Source organism: Benincasa hispida, chromosome 11 (assembly GCF_027475165.1).
Source record: "Benincasa hispida cultivar pf3 chromosome 11, pf3_genome.v1.1, whole genome shotgun sequence".
Classification (NCBI taxonomy): Eukaryota; Viridiplantae; Streptophyta; class Magnoliopsida; order Cucurbitales; family Cucurbitaceae; genus Benincasa; species Benincasa hispida.
Genome location: NC_143488.1, coordinates 38206307 through 38233755, shown reverse-complemented (window position 1 = coordinate 38233755; position 27449 = coordinate 38206307). Strand labels below are relative to the sequence as shown.

At 34.5% G+C, this 27449-nt stretch overlaps 2 protein-coding genes across 7 annotated transcripts; one reads left to right on the top strand and one right to left on the bottom strand.

Moving 5' to 3' along the window:
• Positions 1 to 13953: 13953 nt before the first annotated feature.
• On the bottom strand, positions 13954 to 27434 carry PIP (proline iminopeptidase). Of its 6 annotated transcripts, XM_090306520.1 has the most exons (13): positions 27064 to 27347; positions 26689 to 26737; positions 26141 to 26352; positions 25483 to 25581; positions 25294 to 25404; positions 25086 to 25148; positions 24863 to 24956; positions 24525 to 24622; positions 22824 to 22925; positions 21725 to 21838; positions 20513 to 20587; positions 19315 to 19431; positions 13954 to 14206 (listed from the first exon to the last, which is right to left on the bottom strand). In XM_090306520.1, exons 3-12 carry the CDS (start codon positions 26273 to 26275, stop codon positions 19327 to 19329), a joined length of 996 nt encoding a protein of 331 aa, XP_090162646.1. In that variant the 5' UTR covers positions 26276 to 26352; positions 26689 to 26737; positions 27064 to 27347; the 3' UTR covers positions 13954 to 14206; positions 19315 to 19326. The 6 variants fall into 6 exon arrangements, with proteins under 6 accessions (XP_090162646.1, XP_090162644.1, XP_038905846.1 ...); XM_090306518.1 differs by lacking the exon at positions 26689 to 26737 and having other exon boundaries at positions 27064 to 27391; XM_039049918.2 differs by lacking the exon at positions 13954 to 14206 and having other exon boundaries at positions 19122 to 19431; positions 27064 to 27434.
• Positions 18172 to 18642, top strand: LOC150032619 (secreted RxLR effector protein 161-like). The gene has a single exon (XM_090306957.1). It carries the CDS (start codon positions 18172 to 18174, stop codon positions 18640 to 18642), a length of 471 nt encoding a protein of 156 aa, XP_090163083.1.
• Positions 27435 to 27449: the final 15 nt, after the last annotated feature.

Here is a 27449-nt window from a genome sequence, read left to right as displayed (position 1 = left end):
CCTAATGGGTAGAAGCCTATTCTTAGTTAATTAGGGTTTAATGGAAACCCTAATTGAACTAGTATATAAAGATATCTTAGGGCTATGGTCCCCAATATACCAAAACAATAAGCACTCAGTCTTTCTTGAATCCCATCTAGAGAGAGATCCCACTAAGGACATTCGGAGTTTTAGTTGAGGAAGACCATAGTCATCCATCAACATCTTGAACCTATCATCAATTTTGCAATAGAATCCAATATGTTATTCTTGAAAATTTGGCATGAATGATCCTAGGATTTAACTATTCAATATAGATATTAAGAATTTATGCTAACAAGTGATATCAGAGCATGAATTTCATGTTGGATTGTTGTTGTTTTCCATTGGGAATTTGATTTTTGTTTAAAGAATTTAAAGATTATTTAAAAGAAAAAAAAAGGTTGAACACAATTTTACTGAATGTTCAGTTTTTTTTCATGCAGATTCGTGTTCTTTTGCAATCTGATTTTTGTTCTTTAGCATTTTAATGTGATTAAAAATTGGCATGAACACAATTTTTATTTCAATTTTTTTAATGCTTTTCGCAATTTGTGCAAGTTCTTGGGTAGGCAATTTGTGTTCTTGCACAATTTTTTTTTTCTTTTAATCGATGAGTTCGGTGGATTCAAGTCCAAAGAACTGATTAATCGATTTTGTTAATAATTAATCGATCCAATTTTTCCAATCTAACATCTATTGGGAATAAAACAATCTATTTGATTTTAGCGATGGTTTTCTTTGATCTTGCCGATGATTCTTGATTTTAATTATTGATAATTTAGTGAATTTAAAATCAAGATTTTTAATTGATAATTTTGTGAATTCGGTTTTAATTTGAGTGAAAATATTGTCACTTTAAGTTAAATTTGATTAATCATGTTGTGGATTTAATTTAAATTTGATTAATCATGTTGTGGATTCAAGATTTATTGATCATGTTGTGGACTAAATTTAAATTTGATTGATATTTTGGTGAATTTAAATTTAAATTTAATTGATGATATTTGGTGATATTCACATGTTTATGCCACTTTAATTGTATTGTGTGTATGCAGTTATTAAGTGAATATTGGTAAAGACTATTTGGTGTTCTTCCCCTTTATTTTTATATAATAATATTATTATATTATTGTATCTTATATTTTCAATTGAATTGGTCAAAATAATATGTTACCAAAGTAGCCTCTGTTATCTAGATTAATTTACTTCTAAAATATAAGATGTGCATATTCATTAATTTATGCGGATGGTCCAAAGGAAGACAATTATTTGGCCAAATTGTGGGTATGCATGTGGTAATGAGTATGTGACCATTACAAGGATTGCTCATGTGAAAAATAGTCGGTCCAAAGAAAGGCTATTTTTTTACAGAGTTAATTGTTAGTACTTTGATTACTACGTTGAGAGTACCATTTACAGTTGGTCTTTTTGCCCAAAGGCTGGACATCAATGTTGTGTCAGGTATTTTGTTAAAGAGGTCTACCACATATGTGAAATTATATTTTAATTGTGAGCATATGTTTTGTTGTTTATTGTTTCAATTGGTCTTACTAAAATATCTGGAAATCTAAGTTCAATCCCTAAGTTGAATGGATCGAACTTCAAGATTTGGAAGGAAAGCCTAAAGATACTTCTCGGGTATATGAATTTGGACCTTGCATTAAGGACCGATAAACCTACATCTATTGAGGAACAGCCAAATACGGCTAATATAGAGAGGTGAGAACGGTCAAATCGCATGTGTCTGATAATCATTAGGCACTCTATTCCGGAGTCTTTTCGGGGCTCTATCACGAAAAGTGAAAATTCAAATAAGTTCCTTGCTCAAATTGAGATATATTTTGCTAAAAATGAGATAGCGAAAGCAAGTAGTCTTTTGACTTCTTTAACTTCTATGAGGTATAAGGGCAATGGAAACATAAGGGAGTACATATGGAAATGTCCAATCTCGCAGGTAATTAAAGACACTTGATATCGAGATAAATGAAAATTTACTCATGCATCTGGTACTTATTTCTCTTCTTTCACAATTCATTAGGTTTAAGATAAGCTATAATACTCAGAAGGATAAATGGAGTATTCATGAGCTTATCTCACAATGTGTGCAAGAAGAAGATATGATTAAGAGAAAAATGACAAAAAGTGTTCATTTGGCAATAGACTTTTATGATAAGAAGAAAAGGAAATTTTTGGATGCTGCAGAAGGGACATCTCAGCAGAATAAAAACAAGAAACAAGCTACTGAAAATCCTTATTTTTTCTGCAAAAAGAAAGATCACTTCAAGAAATATTGTCTCAAGTACGCCAAGTGGCGTGTAAAAAAAGGTAAACTTCTTACTTTGGTTTGTTTTGAAGTTAATTTAGCTTCTGTACCTACAAATACTTGGTGGGTAGATTCTGGTGCTACTACTCACATAAGTATATCAATGCAGGGTTGTCTGTGAAGCCGACCGGCAAGTGATGCTAAAAGATTCATCTATGTGGGCGATGGCAAAGCATTTCCAGTTGAAGCTATTGGAAATTTTAGATTACTTTTAAAAACTGGATGTTATTTGGATCTGAATGAGATTTTTGTTGTACCGTCATTTAGACGGAATTTAGTTTCTATTTCCAGTTTGGACAAATTTTGTTTTTCTTGTTCTTTTGGAAATAATAAAGTTAGTCTTTTTCAAGATTCTAAGCTTATTGATACCGGTTCTTTAATTGATAGTCTATATATGCTTGATTCTTTTGCTTCATTTAACAAGATCTTGTTATCCAATTCATGTGGTACAAAGCGTAAATTAAATGAGAATTCCGCTATGTTATGGCACAAGTGTTTAGGTCACATCTCTAAACAGAGAATTCAGAAACTTGTGTCAGATGGAATTGTTGATTCCCTTGATTTAAGTAACTTCAACGTTTGTGTAGAATGTATTAAGGAAAAACAGACAAACATAAGAAAATTAGGTGCCAACAGATGCTCAGACGTCTTAGAACAAATACATACAGACATTTGTGGTCCATTCCCTACGGTCTCTTGGAATGGACAACAATACTTTATTACATTCATAGACGACTATTCAAAATATGGGTACCTGTATTTAATTCATGAGATGTCTCAATCCTTAGACGTTTTCAAGTCTTTCAAAGCTGAAGTTGAACTTCAACTTGGAAAGAAAATTAAGGCTGTCAAATCTGATCGTGGTGGTGAATATTACGGTAGATATGATGGATCAGGTGAACAACGTCTAGAGCCCTTTTCCAAATACCTAAAGGAATGTGGAATCGTTCCACAATACACTATGTTGGGAAAACCCACATGAATGGTGTAGCGAAAAGGCGAAATAGAATACTTAAGGATATGTAAGAAGTATGATTAGTCATTCTTCTCTACCAGAATCCCTCTGGAGTAAACACTAAATATTGCAGCATATATCCTTAATAGAGTACCTAGTAAAGCAGTAGCCAAAACCCCTTATAAGTTGTGGACAGGAAAGAAGCCTAGTATTAGGCATATTCACATCTGGGGTTGTCCAGCTGAGACTAGGCTTTATAGGCCTAATGAAAGAAAATTGGACTTAAGAACTATTAGCTGCTATTTTTTTAGGTATTCTAAGTGCTTTCGGGGTTTCAAGTTTTATGATCCCACTTCTAGATCATTGTTTGAGACAAGAAATGCTAGATTCCTCGAGAATGTTGAGTTTGGGAGGAAGATAACATAAGGAAAGTTGTCTTTGAAGAGGAATTGGTTTCTTTTCCTCATGTGATTATAAATGATGTTTAGGCTCCAATTCCTGACTTCATTATTGAAGCAATTATAGAACAAGACAACATTGAAGTCCCCGTTTTTAAACCTGAAGTTCAAACTCAACAATCTCAAGAAGTGCCACTAAAAAGATCTACTAGAGAGAGAATAAGTGTAATTCCAGATGATTATATTGTGTTTCTTCAAGAACATCAGGATGATGTGGGCGTAATGGAAGATGATCCAATCAACTTCCAATAAGCTTTACAAAGTTCTAACTCTCAAAAGTGGATAGTGTTATGGAAGAAGTAATAAAATCCATGAAAGATAATGACATTTGGGAACTTGTTGAACTGCCATCAAGAGTGAAACCCATAAGTTGTAAATGGATATTTAAAACCAAAAGAGATTCACATGGCAATATCAAAAGATATAAGGTTCGCCTTGTTGCAAAGGATTTTACTCAAAAGAAAGGCATTGATTACCAAGAGACTTTCTCTCCAGTTTCATCAAAAGACTCTTTTAGGGTAATCATGGCACTAGTAGCTCACTTTAATTTAGAGTTATACCAGATGGATGTAAAAACTACATTTCTCAATGGGAACATCGATGAGACGATTTATATGGTGCAACCAGAAAACTTTATGCCTGGTAATTCAAAGTCTATGGTGTGAAAATTAAAGAAATTCTTCTACGGTCTTAAGCAAGCCTCTTGTCAGTGGTATCACAAATTCCATGAAGTGATAACCTCATTTGGTTTTGAGGTGAACATAGTGGAAGATTGTGTATATCACAAATTCAGTGTGAGTAAATCAATCTTTTTGGTGTTATATGTCGATGACATACTCATAGCTAGTAATGATGTAGGTTTATTGCATGACACTAAGAGATTTCTCAAAAGGATTTTTGAGATGAAGGATCTTGGTAATGCTTCTTTTGTATTAGGAATTGAAATACTACGAGATCATTCTCAAGGTATTTTGAGATTGTCATAAAAGAACTACATTGAAAGGATCTTGAGTAGACTTGGCATGAAAGATTGTGCACCGGGAGATACCCTGATCACTAAAGGCGATAAATTTCATTTAGGTCAATACCCTAAGACCACACTCGAGACTAAGAAGATGCAGAAGGTTCCTTATGCATCGACCATTGGAAGTTTAATGTATGCTCAAGTATGTACGCGCCCAGATATTGCGTTCATAGTGGGAGTGTTATGCAGATATTTGAGTAACCCGGGGATGAATCATTGGAAACCAGCCAAACGGGTTATGAGGTATTTACAGAGAATAAAAGATTATATGCTCACTTATCGAAGATCAGAAGTTTTGGAGATCATTAGGTATTCTGATTCTGATTATGCTGGATGTCAAGACACTTTGCGATCCACTTCAGGCTATATCTTCTTGTTGGCTAGAGAAGCTGTATCTTGGAAAAGTGTTAAACAAATACTTATGGCTTCTTCTACCATGGCTGCAGAGTTTATAGCATGTTATGAGGCATCCAATCATAGAATATGATTTTGAAAATTTGTCACTGGACTGCAGATAGTGGTTGGCATAGAAAGACCATTAAAATTATTTTGTGACAATAAGTCGGCAGTGATGTAGACGTGAAGTTTCTGGTTGTTAAAGAAAGAGTTCAGAATGGTCAAATTTCGATAGAACACATAGGAACAAACTCTATGGTGGCAGATCCATTGACTAAAGGTTTACCACCTAAAGGTTTTTTATAAGCATGTTGCTCACATGGGTATTAGTCACTTTTCTGATTCCATGGTTTAGTTGGAGTTTCTTATTGAGGATGTTCTTTGACCTTATTTTATTTATTTTCTATATAGAATAAAGTTGATGGTTTATGTTTTATTATCTGAACTCTTTTATCATGCATGTAGTTTAGCATAAAGTTTTTTAGAATGATCTCATTAAGGAATTTGGACCAGTTGGAAACAGGCATGATCTAGATCACTTTGCATGTAGTTTCCATGTTATCCATCCATACTTGATCTATGTCATTGAATGTATTGGAATTGGTGATCAAGGAAGGTTTAGTTACAAGGGTAGTGACGAAAGTCGCCTTGATTCCGTGCTAATACAGAAGATGGACCAGATTGAACTAAAAGGGAATTCTATTATTGAAATAACTTGTTTATGCGCACTTAAGGTTTATGTGATTTAATTATATCAGGTACATAGACATAGCCCAAGTGGGAGATTGTTAGACATATTTAAATAATAATATGTTTAATTAAAGTATGGGCTATATATGTGGATTAATAATTTATCACATTGGTTCTTTTATTAGATTGGGTCGTATTATGTGATCTAATTAATTAAGGCTCTAGATTCCTAATTGAGTATGGACTTAATGGGTAAAAGCCTATTCCTAGTTAATTAAGGTTTAATGGGAACCCTAATTGAATTAGTATATAAAGAGACCTTAGGGCTATGGTCCCCAATATACCAAAAAAATAAGCACCCAGCTTTTCTTGAATCTCATCTACAGAGATATCCCAATAAGGGTATTCGGAGTTTTGGTTGAGGAAGATCATAGTCATCCATCAACATCCTGAAACTATCATCAATTTTGCAATGGAATACGGTATGTTATTCTTGACAATTTGGCATAAATGATCTTAGGGTTTATCTATTCAATATAGATATTAAGAATTTATGCTAACAAATTATGCCAACAAGAAACAAGAAATAGTTATCAAATAAATTTCTGTTTTTATTTCTTTTTTCAAGAAACAAGAAACATGAATAGTTATAAATGTAGTCATGTTTCTTGCTCTAAGAAAAGAAGAATCAAGAAATAAGAAATAGAAAACAAGAAATAGGAACGTTATCAAATGAGTCCTAAATTTTATTGTATCAAATGAAATTTGAGCAAACTTTGCAACCAACTATAAATGAGTTGGATCTATGTGGATCAATTATAATGTATATGATGCTGCAATTCCTTTTGGTGGGTATAAAATGAGTGAACATGATGGGGAAAAGGGCATTAGAATGGATATAATAACCATTTATAATGGATTGCATTGCTATTTCTTCTTTCACATAGATCCCCCTCGACAAGCCAACACGCATTAACTTTTCCATTGGCTCACCTTCTAAACAAATCCTAGACAATTAGGGCAAAAATATAATTTTAACCTTTTAAATATTTTAATTAATTTTTCTTCATGTTTTTTTAATTAATTTTTAATTGATTTTCCAACTAATCTAATATCATTAACACGTCATTAAATATAATTAACAGTTATGTCAGCACATAACGGTCTAATAAGCTGTAACGACTCGACCCCTTAGGACTCAAGTTAGACCGTTACTAAACACATGCATGTATGGAACGTAAAATGACATCCTTTTATAGTGAAATAAATGCTAAATAAATAAGTTGAACTCAAAAGACTTTCATTAAATTTAGATATTAAAAACAGACAATAGGGTGCCCATAAATCATAAATGATAAAAAATAGGTCTGAAAAAAAAATCTTAATAGTAAGTTTCAAACATCAAATTGAAAGTTGAAAAACATGGAAAGAAATCTAAATATCATGAGCGGAAGTATAAAACTGGTCCCCAGTGGCTCGTTCAAGGATTCCTCTTGTCATTCGCCAGTGCGTCCTTGCCCTTACCTGAAACATAAACATGAGAAAGGGTAAGTATAAAATACTCAGTAAGTAACCCCACTACTAGGGTCGGGCTAGACATCTATGTCCTCTAGATGCCTACCTCTGGTGGAACATAAAAATTGCTCTAGTCCTCATGGGACACATACATACATGCAAAACTGGTTTCTATCCTACTGTAGTTAAGTATGCCCACTACCTCTGGTGAATCCCAAAGAAAACACAAGTGAATCCCGAAGGAAACACAGTATCTGGTGAATCCCGAACGAAACATAGTATCTGGTGAATCCGGTGAATCCCAAAGGAAACATAATCTGGTGAATCCCGAACGAAATACAATATCTAGTGGGTATCTAATTAATCAGTAAAGACACTATCACAGTCTCAACATCACAATTATTACAATATGGTTTCATAACATACATATACACCTCAACATCATGGCTATACAACATGCATATATGTCTCTATATCCTCATATCAAATACACCCTCAGTGAATCAAGTATCACCTCTAACTAGCATTCAAGTCTTTACGTGCACAGATAAATCTTTCAGACTCTCATACAAGAACATATATCGGTCATACTATACTATCCATCTATCATGTTATCGTTCTGTCATAATATTCATCTATCATGCTAGCATATATCTAGGGTCTGGCCCCTGGGTAGTTCCAGTAGTAAGATTACTTACTTTGATATTAGGTTGAACCAAAAGGCAATTGAATCTTTGTAAAATTCTTGAATCCTTAATCGAGCCAAATATTTGAGCAACTAACCCTTTCTAATCTCCACAATCTTTGAATTAAATCCTAGTACATAAACCAAAATAAAATTTAACATTTAGGTTCACACCTAAGCGTTTAATCACGTCAAAATCAGAAACAAAACTTAATAACTTAATTCGTATAAATTACATTCGAACTAAACAAGTCACAAAGCCCCAAATCTTACCAAAATTCTTGCCGAAATCACCTTAACTCTGCTTGACAGCATGCTAACGACCTTTTAAACTCCTTCAAACTTTCAAATTCAACCTCCAAAATCACCATTGAAATGATAATGAACACGTTATTTATTGGGTATTCAAGATCATCACAACAAAACCATAAAAATCATTTAGATCTTATCCCAAAGCTACGAACCTCACGACGGCGTTCGACAGAGGACAACGACTGGAAGAGAAGAGGACCAACAATGAGCAAATCCAACGACATGAAGGTCAGAGCGGCATGTTGCAACTTGACAGAGGAAAGGATGTGGACGTCGACGATGTGGCAGCCGAAGTTCATTTAAACCAAAGAGAAAGTGAGAAAGTGGGGGTTTGAAAATTCCATATTTCTTTTCTTAATTCTCCACCACACAAATACATAGTATGTGTGTATATATATATATATATATATATAAATAATATTATTTCCTTTTCTTTTCTTAAATTCCAAAACCCATATATATACTTTCCTTTTCTTTTCTTAAATTCCAAAACCCTTGTATATATATATATATATTTCCTTTCCTTAATAAATATGTCATATCAAACTCAAATCTTTCACCTCTTCTCCAATTAATTAAATAAACCTAAAAATAAATTCACCAACTTTAAATCACTTCTTTCCAAAAATTCTAAATCCCAAAATTAAATTCTAACTTTCCAAATTAACTTGAATCCAAATTTACAAATCTTTTTAAGTACTTGATTTAATTACTTCCAAATAAACTAATTATCTTTTCCTAATTCTTTACTTAAATTTTAGATCCAAGTTCCAAAATTAAAGAGGGTAAAATCTTAAAACCACAATTTCCTCTTTTCCCTTTCAAATTTCACAAAAACTCAAATTTTTTTATACAAATAATTCAATTATCCCTTCCAATTAATTTTAAACTCATACTCAAAGAATCCATATAACCAATAAAACTACTTCAACCGTAACAATTTGATTCCAACTTCCAAAGATTAGGAAACTAAAACTCAGCAATTTGAGATAATTAACATAAATTTTTCTTAAAAAATTTGGGATGTTACATAAGCATTCCGTTAACTTAAAGTTGAGTTAGGACCATTTAGAAATATTTTACAAGTGTGAAGGACTAAAGTGTTTGATTTGAAACCTCGGGGACCACATAGATATGAACTTCAAACCTTAGGGACCAAAAGTGCATTTTGCCTTAAATTTTAATTTTTTATTAGAAATTTGTATCTATAAAATAGGAAACTTTAGGTCTATGTGGTTAGCCATTCAAATTATAATTTATATTTCAGATTCATTGAGTTAAGCAAATATGTGTTTGGCAGACAACCCAAATTCTATTTTTGAAAATTGTTTTCAGATTATGTGATCCAAAGAGTATAAATTCTATAAACAACATTTTTATGTTTTCATTATCTAGATTTTAACTTTTAAATTTTAAAGTGTAGAATTATATTAAGTAAAGATAAAAATATTTGAAACATAGTATGTCATATTATAAACCCAGTTCATTTTTAAAAAAATTAAAATATGTATTATAGATTATATAGTATTACAAAATAATAATTATATTATTTTTTAAACATAAAACATGTTAATAAATAAATTAAAAATATTTTGTTGTCAACTAATATTTAATGAGTGACTATAACTAGTTTTAAAATTTATAAATTAGTATCAAACACGTTTTATACAATTGTTTAATTTTGAATCTTGTTTCTGAATCTACTACCAAACACATATTTGAAAGAAAAATTGCATTGGGTGCCAAATCAAGATTAGTGTTTAGCAAACATGACTTCAACTTTTCAAATGTGGCAAATATGGCAAACTATTGAGATTAGCTTTGTAGACGCGTCGTCAGTAACTCGATGACTAACCCGCAGCCGCACTCCATACGGTAGCAGACCAGCGACAACGACTACGACAAACCAACAAGGAGAGTTTGAATGCGACAACGAACGACTATGGGTGAAAATGGAGATGTCTGGAGACAGATCAAGGACCAGATCTGAGTGTAGATGGTTTTGAGATGACATCACGATCTATGGAGCTACCTGCCTTCGCGTATTGTCAATTGCCAGACACATCACTTGCTGATCGTCTGTTGTCATTATCGGTAGTTCTTCTGCGATTCTCCCTCTCTCCTTTCTCTCCCTTTCTCTCCCCTCTCTATGTGGCAGCCCCTCCCCTTTCCAACTTAAGGTGATAAAGGAGCTTTAGTTAAATGAATATCTATTTAATTACAAAATTACCACAAGTTTTTATTTACTTATATTCCCTTAAATTTGAAACACTTAAATAACTAGTCATTTGAATCGTGTATAGATAATATATCAAATATATCAAGTGTCTATCAATAATGTAACAAGTGTATATCAAATGTGTATCAAGTATATCAGGTGTATACTAGTATGTATTAAGTGTATCAAATATATCAAGTGTATATCAATAGTATATCAAGTGTATATCAAGTGTATATCAGTAGCGTACCAATTGTATCAAGGATATCAAATGTATCATGAGGGTTTGGCTAGTTTTTTGCCTTTTTTGAAAAAATAATAAGTTTGGAGCTATGGGGCTAATTTTCTAACTTATTTGTCAAATATGCAAGAAGCCCTATTTGAAAACATGAAATACAACTTTGTTTTCGTTGAATGCCTTGTTTTTAATTTTATGTTTCCAGATTCTCTATCAAACAGACCCTTAATTTCCTATTATGATTTTTCTTTAATTTTTGTAATTCTTAAATGACGTTTAGAGTTGAAATGTAAATGTTCTACAATTTTGCATAAAATAATAATCTAGATTATTCATGTAATAAATAGGAAAATTTAGACAGTTGTGTAATTAGATATGTTTACTTAGACTCTATTATGTACAAAGCTAAATATCAATGATTCAAGGTTTGGGCAACCTGAAACTTGCCAAAAGACAAGATTCTTTTATCTCTTGTTATACAAAAACTTTATTGTATATTAGCTTGGAAAGTCCCACTTACTTCTTCCCACGACAATTAAATTAAATGACGGGTAAGGGAATTTTTTAATATTTTTTTTTTAAAATTTAAAGTATTTTTGGCACAAAATACTAAGTGTAAGGGAATGTTCAGTCTATGGGTCTGGAAATAAGGGTTTGGCATTTGAGGCCAAACCCATGTTTGGGTCAATGGAATAAATTCCTGAGATTAAAAAACCAAACCCATAAATTTGGAATAACATATATTTTAATGAATGTTATAGGTCTGAGAAAATTCTCCCTTCATCTCCTAAGTCCTACCTCTTATCATTGGTTGTCGATGATCGTTGGCAATTGTCGACCAACTTTAGTGATCGACCCTCAACGATTGATCGTCATCGTTTTGACCGTCGGCGATCAACCATCTTTATCATTGGCAAGTGATCGTCTCAATCGTCAGTGACCGACTATGGTTATCGTTAATGAACCGTCGTAATTGTTAATGACCGATAGTAGTGACGATTGGCAACCAATCAACCATCTTGATCTTTAGTGACCATCTTGTCATTGTCAATTGATCGTTGTGATGGTCTTTGACCGATGCATGGTTGCTGGTGATAGTCAGCATAGGTTGCCTGTGACCGTTGATAGTTAGCAATTTTTTCCCTTGGATAGTTAGCCTAGGCCTGGTGACCCTCAAGAACGCATCTGGAAAGGAGAGGACTCATTGCTACGATAAGTGTTAGTGAATAGCATGGAACCACAGATTGGCAAGCTTTTACTTTTATGCTGCAATCGCTCGGGATATCTAGGATGCAATGCAGAAATTATACTCAAAGAGACAAAATGCATCTCAACTGTATATGTTACGTAAACAGGTCCATGATTGCAAACAGGGAACGATGGATGTGGCATCCTACTTTAACAAGTTATCCCTACTTTGGCAGGAGATGGGCTTATGTCGTCAGATGGTCTGGGACTGTCCTTGTGGTGGAGTACAGCATTTCAAGATTGAGGAAACAGATTGAATGTATGACTTTCTGGCTGGCTTGAATTCTAAGTTCGATGTGGTGCGTAGTCAAATATTGGGACAACAACCAATACCCTCCCTCATGGAAGTTTGCTCGGAGGTTCGTTTGAAAAAAGACAGATCAAGTGCCATGAATAACCCCATAATCTCCTCAACAGATTCCCCTGCATTTACTGTAAAGTCTTCTGGACCCGAGAATGATAAACAAAATATTAAACCCTCTCCAATTTATGAACACTGCAAGAAGCCCTGGCATACTAAAGACCAGTATTGGAAGTTGCATGGTCGTCCACCAAATGGTAAACTACGTTAGTCACATGAGAAGTCAAACCCTGGAAAGACAATTGTGAGTGATTCAATGAGTGGTAATGCTCACCTCAAGTGAATGCTCAAACCAATTATGGTACTATCGAGATCAGTGTTATTGCTCAATCAGGTACGATTCAGTCCTTCGATCTCATTAATATTAATGGTAAGAAGTCGTGGATTCTTGATTCTTAGCTACGGATCATTTGACCGGCTCATCTGATAAGTTTATTTCCTATTGTCCGAGTGCTAGTAATGAAATAATTAGAATTGCAAATGGGTCCTTCACTCTTGTTGCAGGAAAGGGTCATCTTTCCCCATTTGTGGGTCTGATCTTACAGGATGTGCTACATGTTCCAAAAATTTCTTACAACTTATTGTGTATCAGTAAACTTACAAGAGATTTAGGTTGTCAAGTTGTTTTCTCACCTGATACTGTTTTATTTCAAGACCTGAGCTCGGGGACGACGATTGTCATTGCCCAACACGATAAGGGGCTATATTTCCTTAATGTTGACGCTTCCTCTAGGAACAGTTATAGGGCTAGTTTTGTTTCTTCTTGTTATTCTACTTCTAAAAAAGACTATATGTTGTGGCATTTCCGCCTTAGTCATCCTAGTTTTCAATATATGCAATATTTATTTCCTCATTTGTTTCATAAAATTAATATTTCATCCTTATGATGTGTGTATTCGTGCAAAATAACAGAGGGTATCGTTTCGATCTCAACCTTACAAACCATCTAAGCCTTTTTCCCTTGCCCATAGTGAAGTTTGGGGTCCCTCCCCCATCACCACCTCTACTGACAAACGGTGGTTCATGACCTTTATTGGTGATCACACTCGGCTTACTTGGGTTTTCCATCTTACTGATAAGTCGGAAGTATCATATGTGTTCCAACAGTTCTATACCACTGTGGAAACTCAATTTAACACAAAAATTTCTATCCTTAGAAGAGATAACGGGCGGGAGTTCATCAACAATACCCTTCGTGATTTTTTTGCGTCTAAATGGATCGTTCATCAAAGCTCTTGTGCGTATACTCCTCAACAGAATGGGATGGCTAAACGGAAAAATCGTCACCTGGTTGAGGTTGCTCGATCTCTCATGTTGTCCACCTTTCTTCCGTCGTATTTATGGGAGATGTTGTCTTAACTGCAGCACATCTGATTAACCAAATGTAACGACCCGACCCCCTAGGACTTAGGTAAAGTCATTACTAAAATAAATGCATGCAAAGAATTTAAAACGACGCTCAGTTATTTGAAATAAATGTTAATTAAAACAAGATGAAATAAATGTTAATTAAAACAAGAGAAGTTGAAAAGACATCTATTAAATACAATTGTTAAAAACAATAATAGGGTACCCATAAATCATAAAAGTTAATAAATACATATGAAAGACAATTTTTAATAATAAGTTTCAAACATCAAAACTAAGCATTAAGAGAAACATGAAAAGAACTCTAAATCTCATGATGCGGAAGCGTAAAAACTAGTCCCAGTGGCTCGATCATAAATTCCGCTACGCCATCGCCGTGCATCTCTACCCTTACCTGAAACATCAATATAAGAAAGAATGAGTATGAAATACTCAGTAAGTAGCCTCACCACTGGGGTCAGGCTAGGCATCTATGTCCTCTAGATACCCGCATATGGCACATAAATACATGTAACAGATGAGAGACTGAGTCATATCCTATTGTAGTTAAGTATGCCCACAAAACTGGTGAATCCCGAAGGAAACACAAAACTGGTGAATCCGGAGGAAACACAAAACTGGTGAATCCTGGAGGAAACACAAACTAGTGAATCCCGAAGGAAACAAAACTGGTGGATCCCGAAGGAAACACAAACTGATGGATCCCGAAGGAAACACAAACTGGTGAGCATCTAACTAATCAATGAGGATATTCACACAGTCTTAACGTGTTATAATTCAACATTGTACGATTCTAAAACATACATAAAAATCCTTGATACCATGGCTTCATCACATACACATAATTCTTAATAACATATTATACACCATCCATGTATAACTTATATCATAAATCCACAACATGCAAGTATGCCTCAACACCAGCAGATCAGACATCGACATATGAAAACACATACTATCACATACTAACGATCAAGCACTTAGGTGTGTATGTAAACAAATCAGAATTTGTGCCAGAACATACTTTGATTCAAGTCATACTGTCAATCAACATGCTAACATTTACCATAACATACACTTATCATGCTAGTATACAACTAAAGCCTGGCCCGTGGGCAGTTCCAGTGGTAAGATTACTTACCTCGAAGTCAAGTTCAGATATTAATCCAAGCTAATGCTCTTCAACAAAATAAACCTTGAATTAAGTCCCCTAATACAGACATAATACTAAATTTCAGTCTTTGGAATCAGGACCCAACATAAAAATTTAAATCAGACGGTCACCAAAACTTACCCAAACGAAATTCGCAAGATTTCAACTCCAAAATTTCCTCTTAGCAGATTTTAGAACTCATACCAAAATGCCAATCTGAACATGATTTTAGTCCCAAATTAGTAACTTAATTTTCTTATAGGTACCCTTAACCTAAAAGACAAACAGCCCAACTACTCACCCAAACTTAACAATTCCTGACGAAAAATCAGTCTCCTTCTCGATGAGCAACGCCCTCAAAATCCTCTGAATATCGCTTCTGAAAGTCCAAACTTAACAGATTTTAACCAAAATTATTCCAAAACAAACTACACCAAACTTCCAGAAACATCTAAAACTAAGAATCTTACCCAAAAGAGATGTGACAGCAACCGCAACGACGGTAGGAGTTGGGCGGCATCGAACGAAGAAGCAACGCCGGACGAAGAAGTGGCTCTGGACGACAAGATGGATAAGCAACGACGTTGAACCCACGATCTTAGATCTGGCACCCACAGACGGTTGAGAGTCGACGACGACCGACATGGCGTGAGCAAAGGCGTGCGAAACCCCAGTGTGAAGAGTCGGCGGCGAGGAGAGGCACGGACACGCGATTGAGAAGGGAGAGATCGCGCGATTTGGGTTGCCGATGCTCGCGGACGGTACCGTTAGGCAAGGGTTGCCGAGAGAGAAAAGGAAGCGAGCGGTGGAGGTGATCGGCGAGCGGCTGGGATTTGTGGCCGGCGGTAGATGTTCAGCGTCCGATCTGGGCGATGGCGACTGAAGGAAGAAGAAAAACGAAAGGGGCAGCTAGGCTTTGAGTGGCTCAAGGAAGAAAAAGAGAAGGGTTGTTTTTATAAATAATAATAATAAAAAATAAAAAATAATAATTTATAAGGAAATAAAATAAACCCTTTATTTTATTCTTTTCCTTATTCTACTATATTTCATTAACTACTTTCCTTCCGGAAAAGAAATTTTATTTTTGTCATGAATTTCCAAATTGAACAATTTCCAAGGTAAAAAATAAATAAATTCCTGCACTTACACTGGAAATCCAAAATTCCAAAAATGCCCTCCAATAATAAAATATTAAAGTTACATTAATACAAAAAAAATACAGGGTGTTACACCAAATGCCTTCCCGCGTTCTTAAATTCCACACTTCTCTTAAGTGTCTCAAAGAGTCATATCCAACCATCCATCTTATTTCCGATGTTCCTCTCTGTGTGTTTGGGTCTGTTGCTTTCGTCCACACTCACAATCCCAACCGTACCAAATTTACTCCTCGTGCTAAAAAATGTCTTTGTCGGCTATCCTCTCCATCAACACAAGTATAAGTGTTATCACCCGTCATCTCGAAAGTATTTTGTTTCGATGGATGTCACCTTTCTTAAGGATCAACCCTTCTTCCTATTTATCTTCAGGGGGAGAGTTCTAGTGAAGAGACTAATTGGTCCAAATCTTCGATCTTTTCTAATTTCCTGCCTAAACCTATCTTAAATATTAACGACACTATCTTACCCGCCAAACAGGTCCCACGGATAACATACTATAGGAAGAATCTTAGGAATGAAATCATGTCACTTGTTATTTCTCCGATAACGGTCCATGAGTTCGACCTAGCAACAGCTCAAGGTACTCATACTTATGTCTCTAATGATCTCGATATCTGTGTTGAGAATGATAGTGGTACTTATACTCCTGTCTCTCATAATATTGGTATTTGTGCTGAGAATGATATGTGTACTATGGGAGAGAACAGCAAAACTAATGATAGTATTGAACAGCAAAACTAATGATAGTAGTGATGATTGTACCAAGAAAGCTGTGTGCAATGCTGATATGGCTGGGAATGAACGAATTAAGGCAACAATTCCAGATAATACTATTGTACATATAAGGATGAGTTAAGTGGAAAAGGCACCAAAGGGTGAAACTCTACAGTTGGAGCTGAGTGTGGAATTACTAATGATGGGTCAAACAAAGTAAAAGGCAAGGATGCCTCCCTTGATCTTCCTATTGCCTTAAGGAAAGGTACTAGGTCTTGCATTAAGTACTCAATGCGAAGTTATCTATCTTATGGTAATCTTTCACCTGAGTTCAGAGCTCTTACTACGAGCCAGATACATAAATGATACTAAACAATATACTAGTAGCAATGGAAATCCCTGAGTGGAAAGCTGCAGTTATGGAAGAGATGAAGGCTCTTGAGAAAAACAATACTTGAAGATGTGTGTCTTTTCCTAAAGGGCATAAGATAGTTGAATGCAAATGGATGTTCACCATAAAGTATAAGTTTGATGGGACTCTTGACAGGTACAAGGCCAGGTTAGTTGCTAATGAATTTACTCAAACCTTTGGAATAGAGTTCTGAGACTCTCTCCCGTCACAAAACTCAACACAATTTGGGTTCTTCTCTCCATGGCTGTGAACAGAGATTGGCCTCTCCATTAGCTAGATGTGAAAAATGTGTTTCTCGATGGTGAGTTAGAAGAGGAAGTCTACATGAGTCCTCCTCTAGGTTTTGAAGCTCAGTTGGATCACCAAGTGTGTAAGCTAAGAAAGCCTTTATAAGGGTTAAAACAGTCTCCAAGGGCATGGTTCGATAGGTTCACTACCTTCATTAAGTCTCAAGGTTATACTTAGGGACACTCTAATCACACTCTGTTCATAAAAAGGTTAGGATCAGGAAAGATTGATGTTCTCATTGTATATGTGGATGATATTGTATTATCCAGAGATGATGTTACTGAGATTGACAGGCTGAAAAAGAAAATGGCTGAGGAGTTTGAGATTAAAGGCCTTGGGAGATTAAGGTACTTTCTAAAAATCGAAGTAGCACAGTCAAAAGAGGGAATTTTCGTCTCTTAACAGAAATATACGCTTGATTTGTTAGAAGAGACAGGTATGACTGGATCTAAACCCATTGATACCCCCGTAGAATTCAATGGCAAGCTTGGCAAGTCTATCAACAGCATTCCTATTAATAAAGAAAGATATCAACGTTTAGTAGGGAAAATTAATTTATTTATCCCATACTAGACCAGACATATCCTACGCCGTCAGTGTTTAGCCAGTTTATACAAGCACCTTACGAAGAGCATATGAAGGTTGTCGAACACATCCTGAGATATTTGAAAACTACTCCTGGTAAGGGTTTAATGTTCAAGAAAACTGACAAACGAGGTATTGAAGCTTATACTTCCACTGACTGGGCAGGCTCTATTGTAGACAGAAAGTCAACATTTGAGTATTGTACCTTTGTGTGGGGAAATCTTGTCACTTGGAGAAGTAAGAAACAAAGGGTGGTTGCTAGAAGCAGTGCTGAAGCAGAATACAAGGCTACGAGTCTGGGAATATGTGAAGAAATCTGGTTAAAGAAAGTTCTATCGGATCTATGTCAGGATAGTGATCAATCAATGAAGCTCTATTGTGACAAAGCAGCTGCGATAAGCATAGTAAATAATCTAGTTCAACATGATAGAACTAAACACGTGGAAATCGATAGAAACTTCATCAAAGAAAGACTAGACAGTGGCAATATCTATATTCTGTACATCCCTTCTAGTCAATAGGTCGTAGACATTCTCACAAAAGGACTTCTCAGACAAAGTTTTGATTTTTGTGTTAGCAAGTTGGGACATGAGTCTTATTCACATCTATGCCCCAACTTGAGGAGGAGTGTTGAAAGTAATAGGGTCTTCACCTTTGAACCCTAAGGACGTTTTAGTAATTTCATCTTGCCCTTGTCTATAGTAGGATTTCCTACATATCTATTTATATCTGTGTCCTTTCTTGTATGTGATATAGAAAAGAATAATAAAAATAGTTCTAATATCGTGGTTTTTCTTCCTATTCTAGGGTTTTCTACATAAACAATGTGTTCTTTTTCTTCTTCCTTTTTCATCAAGTACAACAAATAGAGTATGAAAATTTAGACCTCCGACATCAAGGGAATGAGTACTTGCCTAAGCACTATCGCATATATCAAAAGAAATTAAAACAAAATTGAAGGTTCACAAAAGTGCCTTTAAGAGAATAAAAGAGACCAAAAGAATCCAATAAAAAACATTTTGAATAGTGGACGGTTGGAAATCAACATGGGGATAGACGTTAGTTCTAACTTTCTGCATTTCAGAAATGGCCAATGTTCAACCATTAACACATGCCACTAAACAATACTTTGGCATCCTCAATTTATTTCAGATATTGATAACTTATTCGATGAATAGAATTGTGAGAAATACTAGGGAGTGTTACTATGCTCCATTCTTCTGGAGGATGTTCTTCAGCTTCTCATTAGCCGCCACGAGCTCGGCAGCTATTCCAGGCTCATTAGCAGAATGGCCTGCGTTGGAAATTATCTGCATAGAGAGGTAAGATTCAGTAACTACTTTCTAATGATGTACCAACAGTTGAGAATAATCTAATAGTATGTAGATATTTAAAGAGAACCATGTCAGGAAAATGGTAAAAAAAAAAAAAAAAAAGTACAATAATATACATGGTAAATTAAAGCCCTTTGTTTCTCTAATCATTTGAATCCATGTCAGGAAAATGGTAAAAAAAAAAAAAATAAGTACAATAATATACATGGTAAATTAAAGCCCTTTGTTTCTCTAATCATTTATAACTCTTTCTTTCAAGAATAATGGTTCAACGCTCGTTTGATCAATTAGAAGGGTTTCTTTCTCCCTTTAATTTATGGGTTGCTCCCTTATTATATACCTAGGTGGAGAACCTGTGGCTACCCGGATGCTTGGACCAGGAGACATTAAGGATTTTTTATATTAAACTCGCACGGTTCGAACTTGGGACTTCTAAGTCAGTATGACCCAGTAAACCCAAGCCGTTGGGGCATACTTCTTTAGCATGAAATTTGCTTTTCCTTCCCTCTGTTGTAACTAATTTCATATACGGGGATTTTCAAAAATAGAAAAATTAGAAAAACTATTTATACAGAATAGCAAAATATCTTTTTTGATAGAGGATGATAGAGGCTATTAGTGTTTTTTTTGCTATTTCTGTAAATAATTTGACATTTTTTCTATCATTGAAAATTTCCTAGAGAAACAAAATTAGTTTGAGGGAAGTTAGAATACAGGCAACATCCATGTTATATTTAAATGTTTTCCACAATAAAAATACATAAATCCACAATTTCACTCTTAATCATTGAAGCAGAGTGAAATAATAACTCAAATGTATGAACATCAGATTAAATAATATCATACGGTAATTCCTAATTCCATGCAGATATTTAAATGTTAATTTTCATGTCAAGACCTCTTTAACCTCTTTAAAGTCTACATGTACATTTGGAGTGCACAAGGTAAAACGTGACAACTTCAGTGATATCATCGCATTCAAGCCCAATGAAAGGAATCTGTTGGGAGATAGGAACCTATATTAAACAAAGAAATAGACTGTAGTAGTTTCTTTTACCTTTAATTCAGCCTCGGGCCACACTTTATGAAGATCCCAAGCAGACATCATTGGGCAGCAAACGTCATATCTTCCCTGCAAATTGAAGATAAAAAGTAGTTTCATATCTTGTTATCAAGCTCAGATTATATTCCAACCTCTCGTGGTATGATCAATGATACAAAGACTTCCAAGTATCATAATGGTATAAAATTAACTTAATACCATTTTAGTTCTCTCTCTCTTTTTTTTTTTTTTTTTTTTTTTTTAAATATCACTTCTTTCAACAATGAAATGTATGACACAAAAACAAAAGAAAAGGATAGAATAATAAATTGACAACCATCACAAAAGGTATGAACGAAGCTTAACATCGATAGTGCTAACAAGGGAAAGAAAAGGCATAATAGAATACCCTCTGTTTCAATGCACCATACAAAACTAAGTGTGTTAAAATAACTCAACAACCCGAACAATCCAGACTACTTAACCCAAAAGGTAAGAATTGGGTTGGGTTAGTTTTGTTCTTGATTTGGGTTGGGTTAATCTTTTTCTATTTTTTTTGGATTGGATTGAGTCGTGGGTTGGCTTAAAAAAAAAATTTGGATTGACCCAACCCAACCCAAATTTTACATATATATATATATATATTTCTCTTTGTTTAAAGTTTGATTACTTTGTATTGATTAATTTGTGAATTTTTAATATTTTTCTTTTAAAATTATTATGATATTTGTCTTTGTTCAAAGTTTGCAATAAATATCATAGATATTTGGTATTTAGCATTTGAATTTTATGAGATTTTAGTTATTAGTCATGTGTTGTATGTAAATTTATATATTTTTAATTAAAAAGAAAAAATAAATTATAATCCGACAACCCAACCCAACCCGAATTTTAAGGGTTGGGTTGAAGACTTTATTTAGGTCCTTTGGGTTGCCAACCCAACCAAACCAAATTTTCGGATTAGTTCAAAAAACACCCTCAACCGAACCCAACCCAAGCTCTATACAAAACTGTTACTCAAAAGCTGAAAACAATTGCCTCAAATTCTCGAACTTCTTTCCTTTATTATGAAACAAAAAATTAATTACTAAAAGAAAAGATTGGATGACCCAACCAACAAGCCAAAATATGAAATGGAGGTACCCAAGCCAATCTGTTGAATGGGAAAGGCACATGCACCTGTACAATTTATAGCATTGATAAGTTGGATAGGATGGGCAAATGTACCTGTACAATTACAGCATTGATATGTCGTATCTTGTCAATGTTATCTAGCAGAAAGGAATCAGAAGGGAAAAACCCCTTATTTACGAAGTAATGGTTTTCAATCCTGGCAAATGCCTGGGTCAAAGGAAAAGGAAAGAGGAAAAAAGGATTATGAGTTGCATTACAAGCAGAATCATAGCATTACTCAAGTTAAGAAAATCCACGAAATAACTAAAGAAAAATTTTACCCCCCACAAAAAAACTAAAGAAAAATTATAGATTAAAAATGACATTGTAATATTTTACACCCATATACCATCTCATCTTTCCAGACGTAAGTTAGAAGGTACAAAGTTTGCTAATTCTCTGCACCCTTTATTAGCCTTAGCCTACGACCTCCTTTATCTTCCCACTTGGAATGGGGGATAACTTACCCCTCATTTCTTCAAATAATGATCCAAATTAATCTCAACTAGACTTGTCTCTTTGAACCAAAGTGACCACCTATCTAAGATTTAAACTCTGTTTGGATTGACTTGAGAAAAAAATGTTTTTAAAAAAACTCATTTTTATAAAAACTAATTAAAATACGCTTAAAAAGTCATTGAGTAGTTGCCAAACACTTCAATTTCTTCGAAAATGACTTTTTTTTAAATTAAACATTGAGAATGTATTCCAAACACACCCTTAATAATGTGTTTCCTTGTATGCCAAGCAATTTCTCCCATGAGAATAGTGTGATGGCCTAGACACTCACAAATAAAGAAACAAAAATGAAATAAAAAACAGAATTGATACCATTAAAAAAATGGTGCATTATATGGTAGGGTTAATCATCTCGTGACATCTAAAAGATCTAAGTTGTGATCCCTCAAACGAAGGAGGTGATAAAATGAACTGAAAAGGAAATTTCAATAAATGGCCTTGGCAGTTTACAGCCTGTAGAAAAGCCGGAAACCCTCCAAAAATCCAACAAAAATACTTCCATCACAGTTCTCATTCGTAGGGAAAATAAAGCACACATGCACACACAACTTGCAACAGTTCCAAACACACAACTTTGACAGCTCAGGGGATTTCTGGATATCAAATATGAATCTACAAGCAAAAAACAATTTACCAATGAAAAATTGTCATCGTCCCCTCTTTTAATGTTCTCCTCATTTGGCAAGAGATGTGCAGTCATCATTTCCCATTTGGTCCACGCTCTTGCAGCTGCATACTAGAAAATTGGTGGACAGATTTAGCAAACAAACATGTAATATATAAGCATTAACTCATGATTTAAAGAAAATAATAGGGAGAAAACTGCAATTCCCTCTTTTAATATATGGCATACTTCAGAAGCATATAATACAATTAAACAATCATAGTGAATTTTTAGTCTTCTAAAAATAATATTATCAAATCGAATGTTCACATTTATTAGGCTCAGACAGAGAGGCTGACAATTGATCTATCCTCAATATTTTAATTGTTTCCATCGTGATTGATGCAGCTTCTAACTTTATTATCAAGTGCAAACTATAGTCATAGAATAGTTAGATAGCTAAATCAACAAACAAAATGACCTTTCAAATATTAATATACATCCACATCAAAACTCAATCCTATACAGCAGCACACATAAAGATGAAGGTGCCACCATCACTTTCATTACAAGCGTTGCTGACAGATTCTCCTCTCATATGAATGAAAATTTAGCATCTTTTCAATAAGAAACCAAATTTTGTTAAGATGAATGAAAGAACAGAAGAAAGCGCAACAAAGACAAATGAAAACCTTACAGGGTTTTTTCCCCTTATTTGCATACTACATGTGACATTCGGTAGAGTCAAGGCAATATTTACCAAAAAATGTAATGAGCATTGATTAATTTGACAGTCTACAGAGCTTCTGCCTCTGACATCCATATATGAAATTGCAAAATTTCTCAAAAACCTGGAGTGGAGCTAATTTTTATGAGGCCTTGCTACAAAAATGTGTTTTTGTAATAATTTTACGTTCTAGGGCTTTTTATGTAGGTCATACATATGATTTCAGTGAAATAAATATTATTATTTTTGGATAAGAAACATTTCATTGAATAAATGAAATAGGGGAGACCCCAAAACACCTATAGGTGATTACAATCGAGATTTCCACTTAAAAATTTAATAAGAAAGACTAATGTGCTTAAAAGTGAAAGAAATATTATTGAGCAATCTCTCAAAACATTCTGTCATATTACATGACAACAGAGAGTAGAAACCTTTTTTTTTAAATATAATGAATCACCACTTTGGAGTGACTATTGAAAATCACTCATTATCCCAAAAAGAATATCACTAGCCAACGAGTTAAATCACCACTGTTGTTTACCGAAAGGAGTCAGTTCATGAGATTTACATGTCATCAGAAGCATTGACTGAGAGTCCTACACGACAATTGTGATTGCATGAGCCGTTTATTTTGCCTCCCGTTGCTTACATTTCAACTCATCTTGTGTCATCCATCATGTCTATTTGTTTGATTAGGAAAGTATCCTCGCTCTGGTGAAAACCATTTATTTTGCCTCCCATAGATTCATTTTTTACTTCTTTTTTTTTTAATTTCACAGGCTATATATTTATTCCATATTATACCATGGTTCAGATTATTTCATTCTCAGAAAATTATACAGTAAGATGTGTGAAAAAAAGTTCAACATTGAGGACAAAGAAATCTGAAAGAAAGAAACTCCAATCCAAATATAAAGTTATAAACTCAAAATAATGATCTAGATGTTGTAAGAGAAAATAATACTGGCCATGCAGCTAATCAATAAGATGATAGAACTTACTTGGGTTTCCATATCCTTTGAATTCAATCTCTTATAATAAGCATCAACAAAACATCCTCTCTCACTTTCGGGAATGAGATCTCTAAAAGACTCCCAAGCTGCATTCAAAGAAAAAATCAAGTGAACAAAACAGTTAAAAGACGATTTCTTTTGGAAGTGCTTCCTACATCATAAACATTAGAAGCCATCGTAATCTAAAAATCTATACCCTTGGACCATCGTCAGATTTGATTTAATATGTTACAGATGTTGCAGATTATAATACTTTTTAAATTACAAATTTCATAGATCACATCATAGTATATTTCCGCAAGAGCAAAATTAGTGAAGAAGCTTACCATCAGGATATATAGCAGCAGCACCACCTTCATAAAACCAATCAATTTCTTTTTTCCGCAGAAGAAAGATCCCTCTAAGAACTAATCCCGTAACCTTGGATTAAACCAAAAGTCATATAATCAAAACTGCAGAAATATTGATAAAAGTCTTCCAGTAGCATGTTCCTCAATTATACGGAGTTCCATTATGGAGGAGAATAGTAAACTTGGCAAAAGTGTGCACCTTTTCAGGATGAGATTGACTATAAGCAAGAGCCAACGTACTACCCCAAGAGCCTCCAAAGACCTACATGATCACATTTATTACCGAGTCAGACACTCATTAAAAAACATTGTTGAATACACTGACATGTCTACAGAACCTTAAAAACAGGAATCACGATTATGGTATCCAAAAGTGTGGGAAAACAAGCAGTTCAAGAAATTGTGACCTGCCACTCTGGAATTTCCAAGTGTTCCCTTAGCTTCTCAATGTCATCAATGAGGTTCCACGTGGTATTATCCTCCAAGCAAGCATGTGGGGTACTTTTCCCTGCACCTCGCTGCAAGAAATGAGACTTTTTTTATTACTTCAGAGATAGATAATACTGATGATATAAAATAAGGATTGAGATAAAAACCTGATCAAACAAAATAATTCTATAAAAATCTGGGTCAAAGAATCTTCTATTGCCTGGAGTAGTTCCTCCCCCTGGTCCCCCATGTAGAAAGACCACCGGCTGCATGATCAGTTAAACAAGATGATTATTAATATGAATCTGAAGTTAACATGTTCAATAATTTACTCTCTCTGATAAGGCTACGTAAAGAAGGAACATTAAATGGTTTGTTTTACAGCAATGATATCTGTAAAACATTAGCATGTCATTTAACATTGTAACTCTAACTCTTCAAAAGCATGTCCATTTTTACAGAATCCTAAACTATACAGCAAGCTGCATCTGTCAACTTTTATCATTTTTCATAGTTACTAGCAGCTTGAACAGAATGAACCGCATTCATATATTTCTTTCCAACCAAGGTAATCAAAATTTGTTCAACTTGTTTGCATGGCAGTCTCAACAACCAAAGTAACATTGGTGACTACCTCGAGTGTGTTTTACCAGAAATGAGGGATGGTCGTATTAGAATGGTTTTACTGGAGAAAAATACTTTTTCCTAAACAAATGTTCATTAAAAACATTTTGGCAGAAATTTCAGAGAAAAATATGAACATGATAGGCAATTATTTTCTAAATTAGGGAAAACCTTAATGGTTGTATGGTAGAACATACTCACATGACCAGCGGGATTCCCAGATTGCTCCCAGTAAATAGTATGTAGATCCGACACTTTCAAAAACCCAGTACTGTATGGCTCAATAGGTGGGTAAGGGTTTCTGTTTATTCCTGAAATTTCCTTTTCTCCAGCCATCAAATCCTTTGGTTGGAACTCACTCTGACTATCGCTCTTATAACCAAAGTGCGCAGTTAAGGCCAAACCTTTTCCCCCTGCAATATCAAAATTCAACAATATGAATTTCTGACCCACGTATCCCTCCCACTCCACGCTACTGGATAAAATAACTTAAGAAGAGCATTTTAAATACCAAATCCAAAAGGAGGGTTGCAAATACTTTGTCAATTCACTTGAAAACAATAAAAGCTATTCAGATGATCAAACGATAACTCTCGAGAAATACATTTCAGTTTATCTAATTCGAATATCCTTCTTCATGCACATTCTATATCTTGCAATTTCAATTCCAAAAGTCAATTAGTTTTTTCCCAATCAGAAATTCAACAAGAAAATAAATCAAAAAAACACTTAGTACATAGAGTTCTTACAATTTAATGTGTCGTTCCGGAGCAATACAACACTTTGGAAAATGAACGTCTGAGATAAAAATGTAACTTATAACTCCTCCGATCAGTCAACTTATAAATTCGATAATCACGAAGAAAAAGCCTGAGCCACCGTTTATAATGAACATTAAGTATTTTTAAATTTGTACTTTAAACTGATGCCATGGTTTTTCCATTAACATTCAGGAAAACAAACTAGTCCAGAAATAGAAAGCCAAGCTGCGAAATCAAGTACACAAGATGTTATAGCCATAGACTAGTAAAATATGAGAAGAAAAACGTTAAAGGAAGATACAAGCCACTGAGAAAGTGACAATCAAGAACCAGTAACCGAGACATAACGGTGGAGAAGAAAACCTGGTACGCAGCAATGGTTGGAAACGCGAGGGACGGGGAAGAGGCGAAGGCAGTGACGAAAATGCAAATTCGAGACGAAGGAGAACAGAGGCGAAGAGGAATTGTTAGGGCAAAGGCCTAACAAGCTCATCGTCAATGGTGAAGACCATTATCCCGAGCTCGAACCAGTCAAGCAAGACAAATATTATTTTTATTATTATTATTTTTTTTTTTTTTTACTAATATGTTCGAAGTTTTTTTTTCTTGGAACCAAACAACAAACCAGGAAACAAAAGACTCAAACTATTCAAGGAGAGGGAAAAAGGGAGAGAGAAAAGCTTGCTCCTCCAATGTCTTTGAAGCCAAAGAATAAATCAAAACATTATTCCAATGATAAACATGTCCAA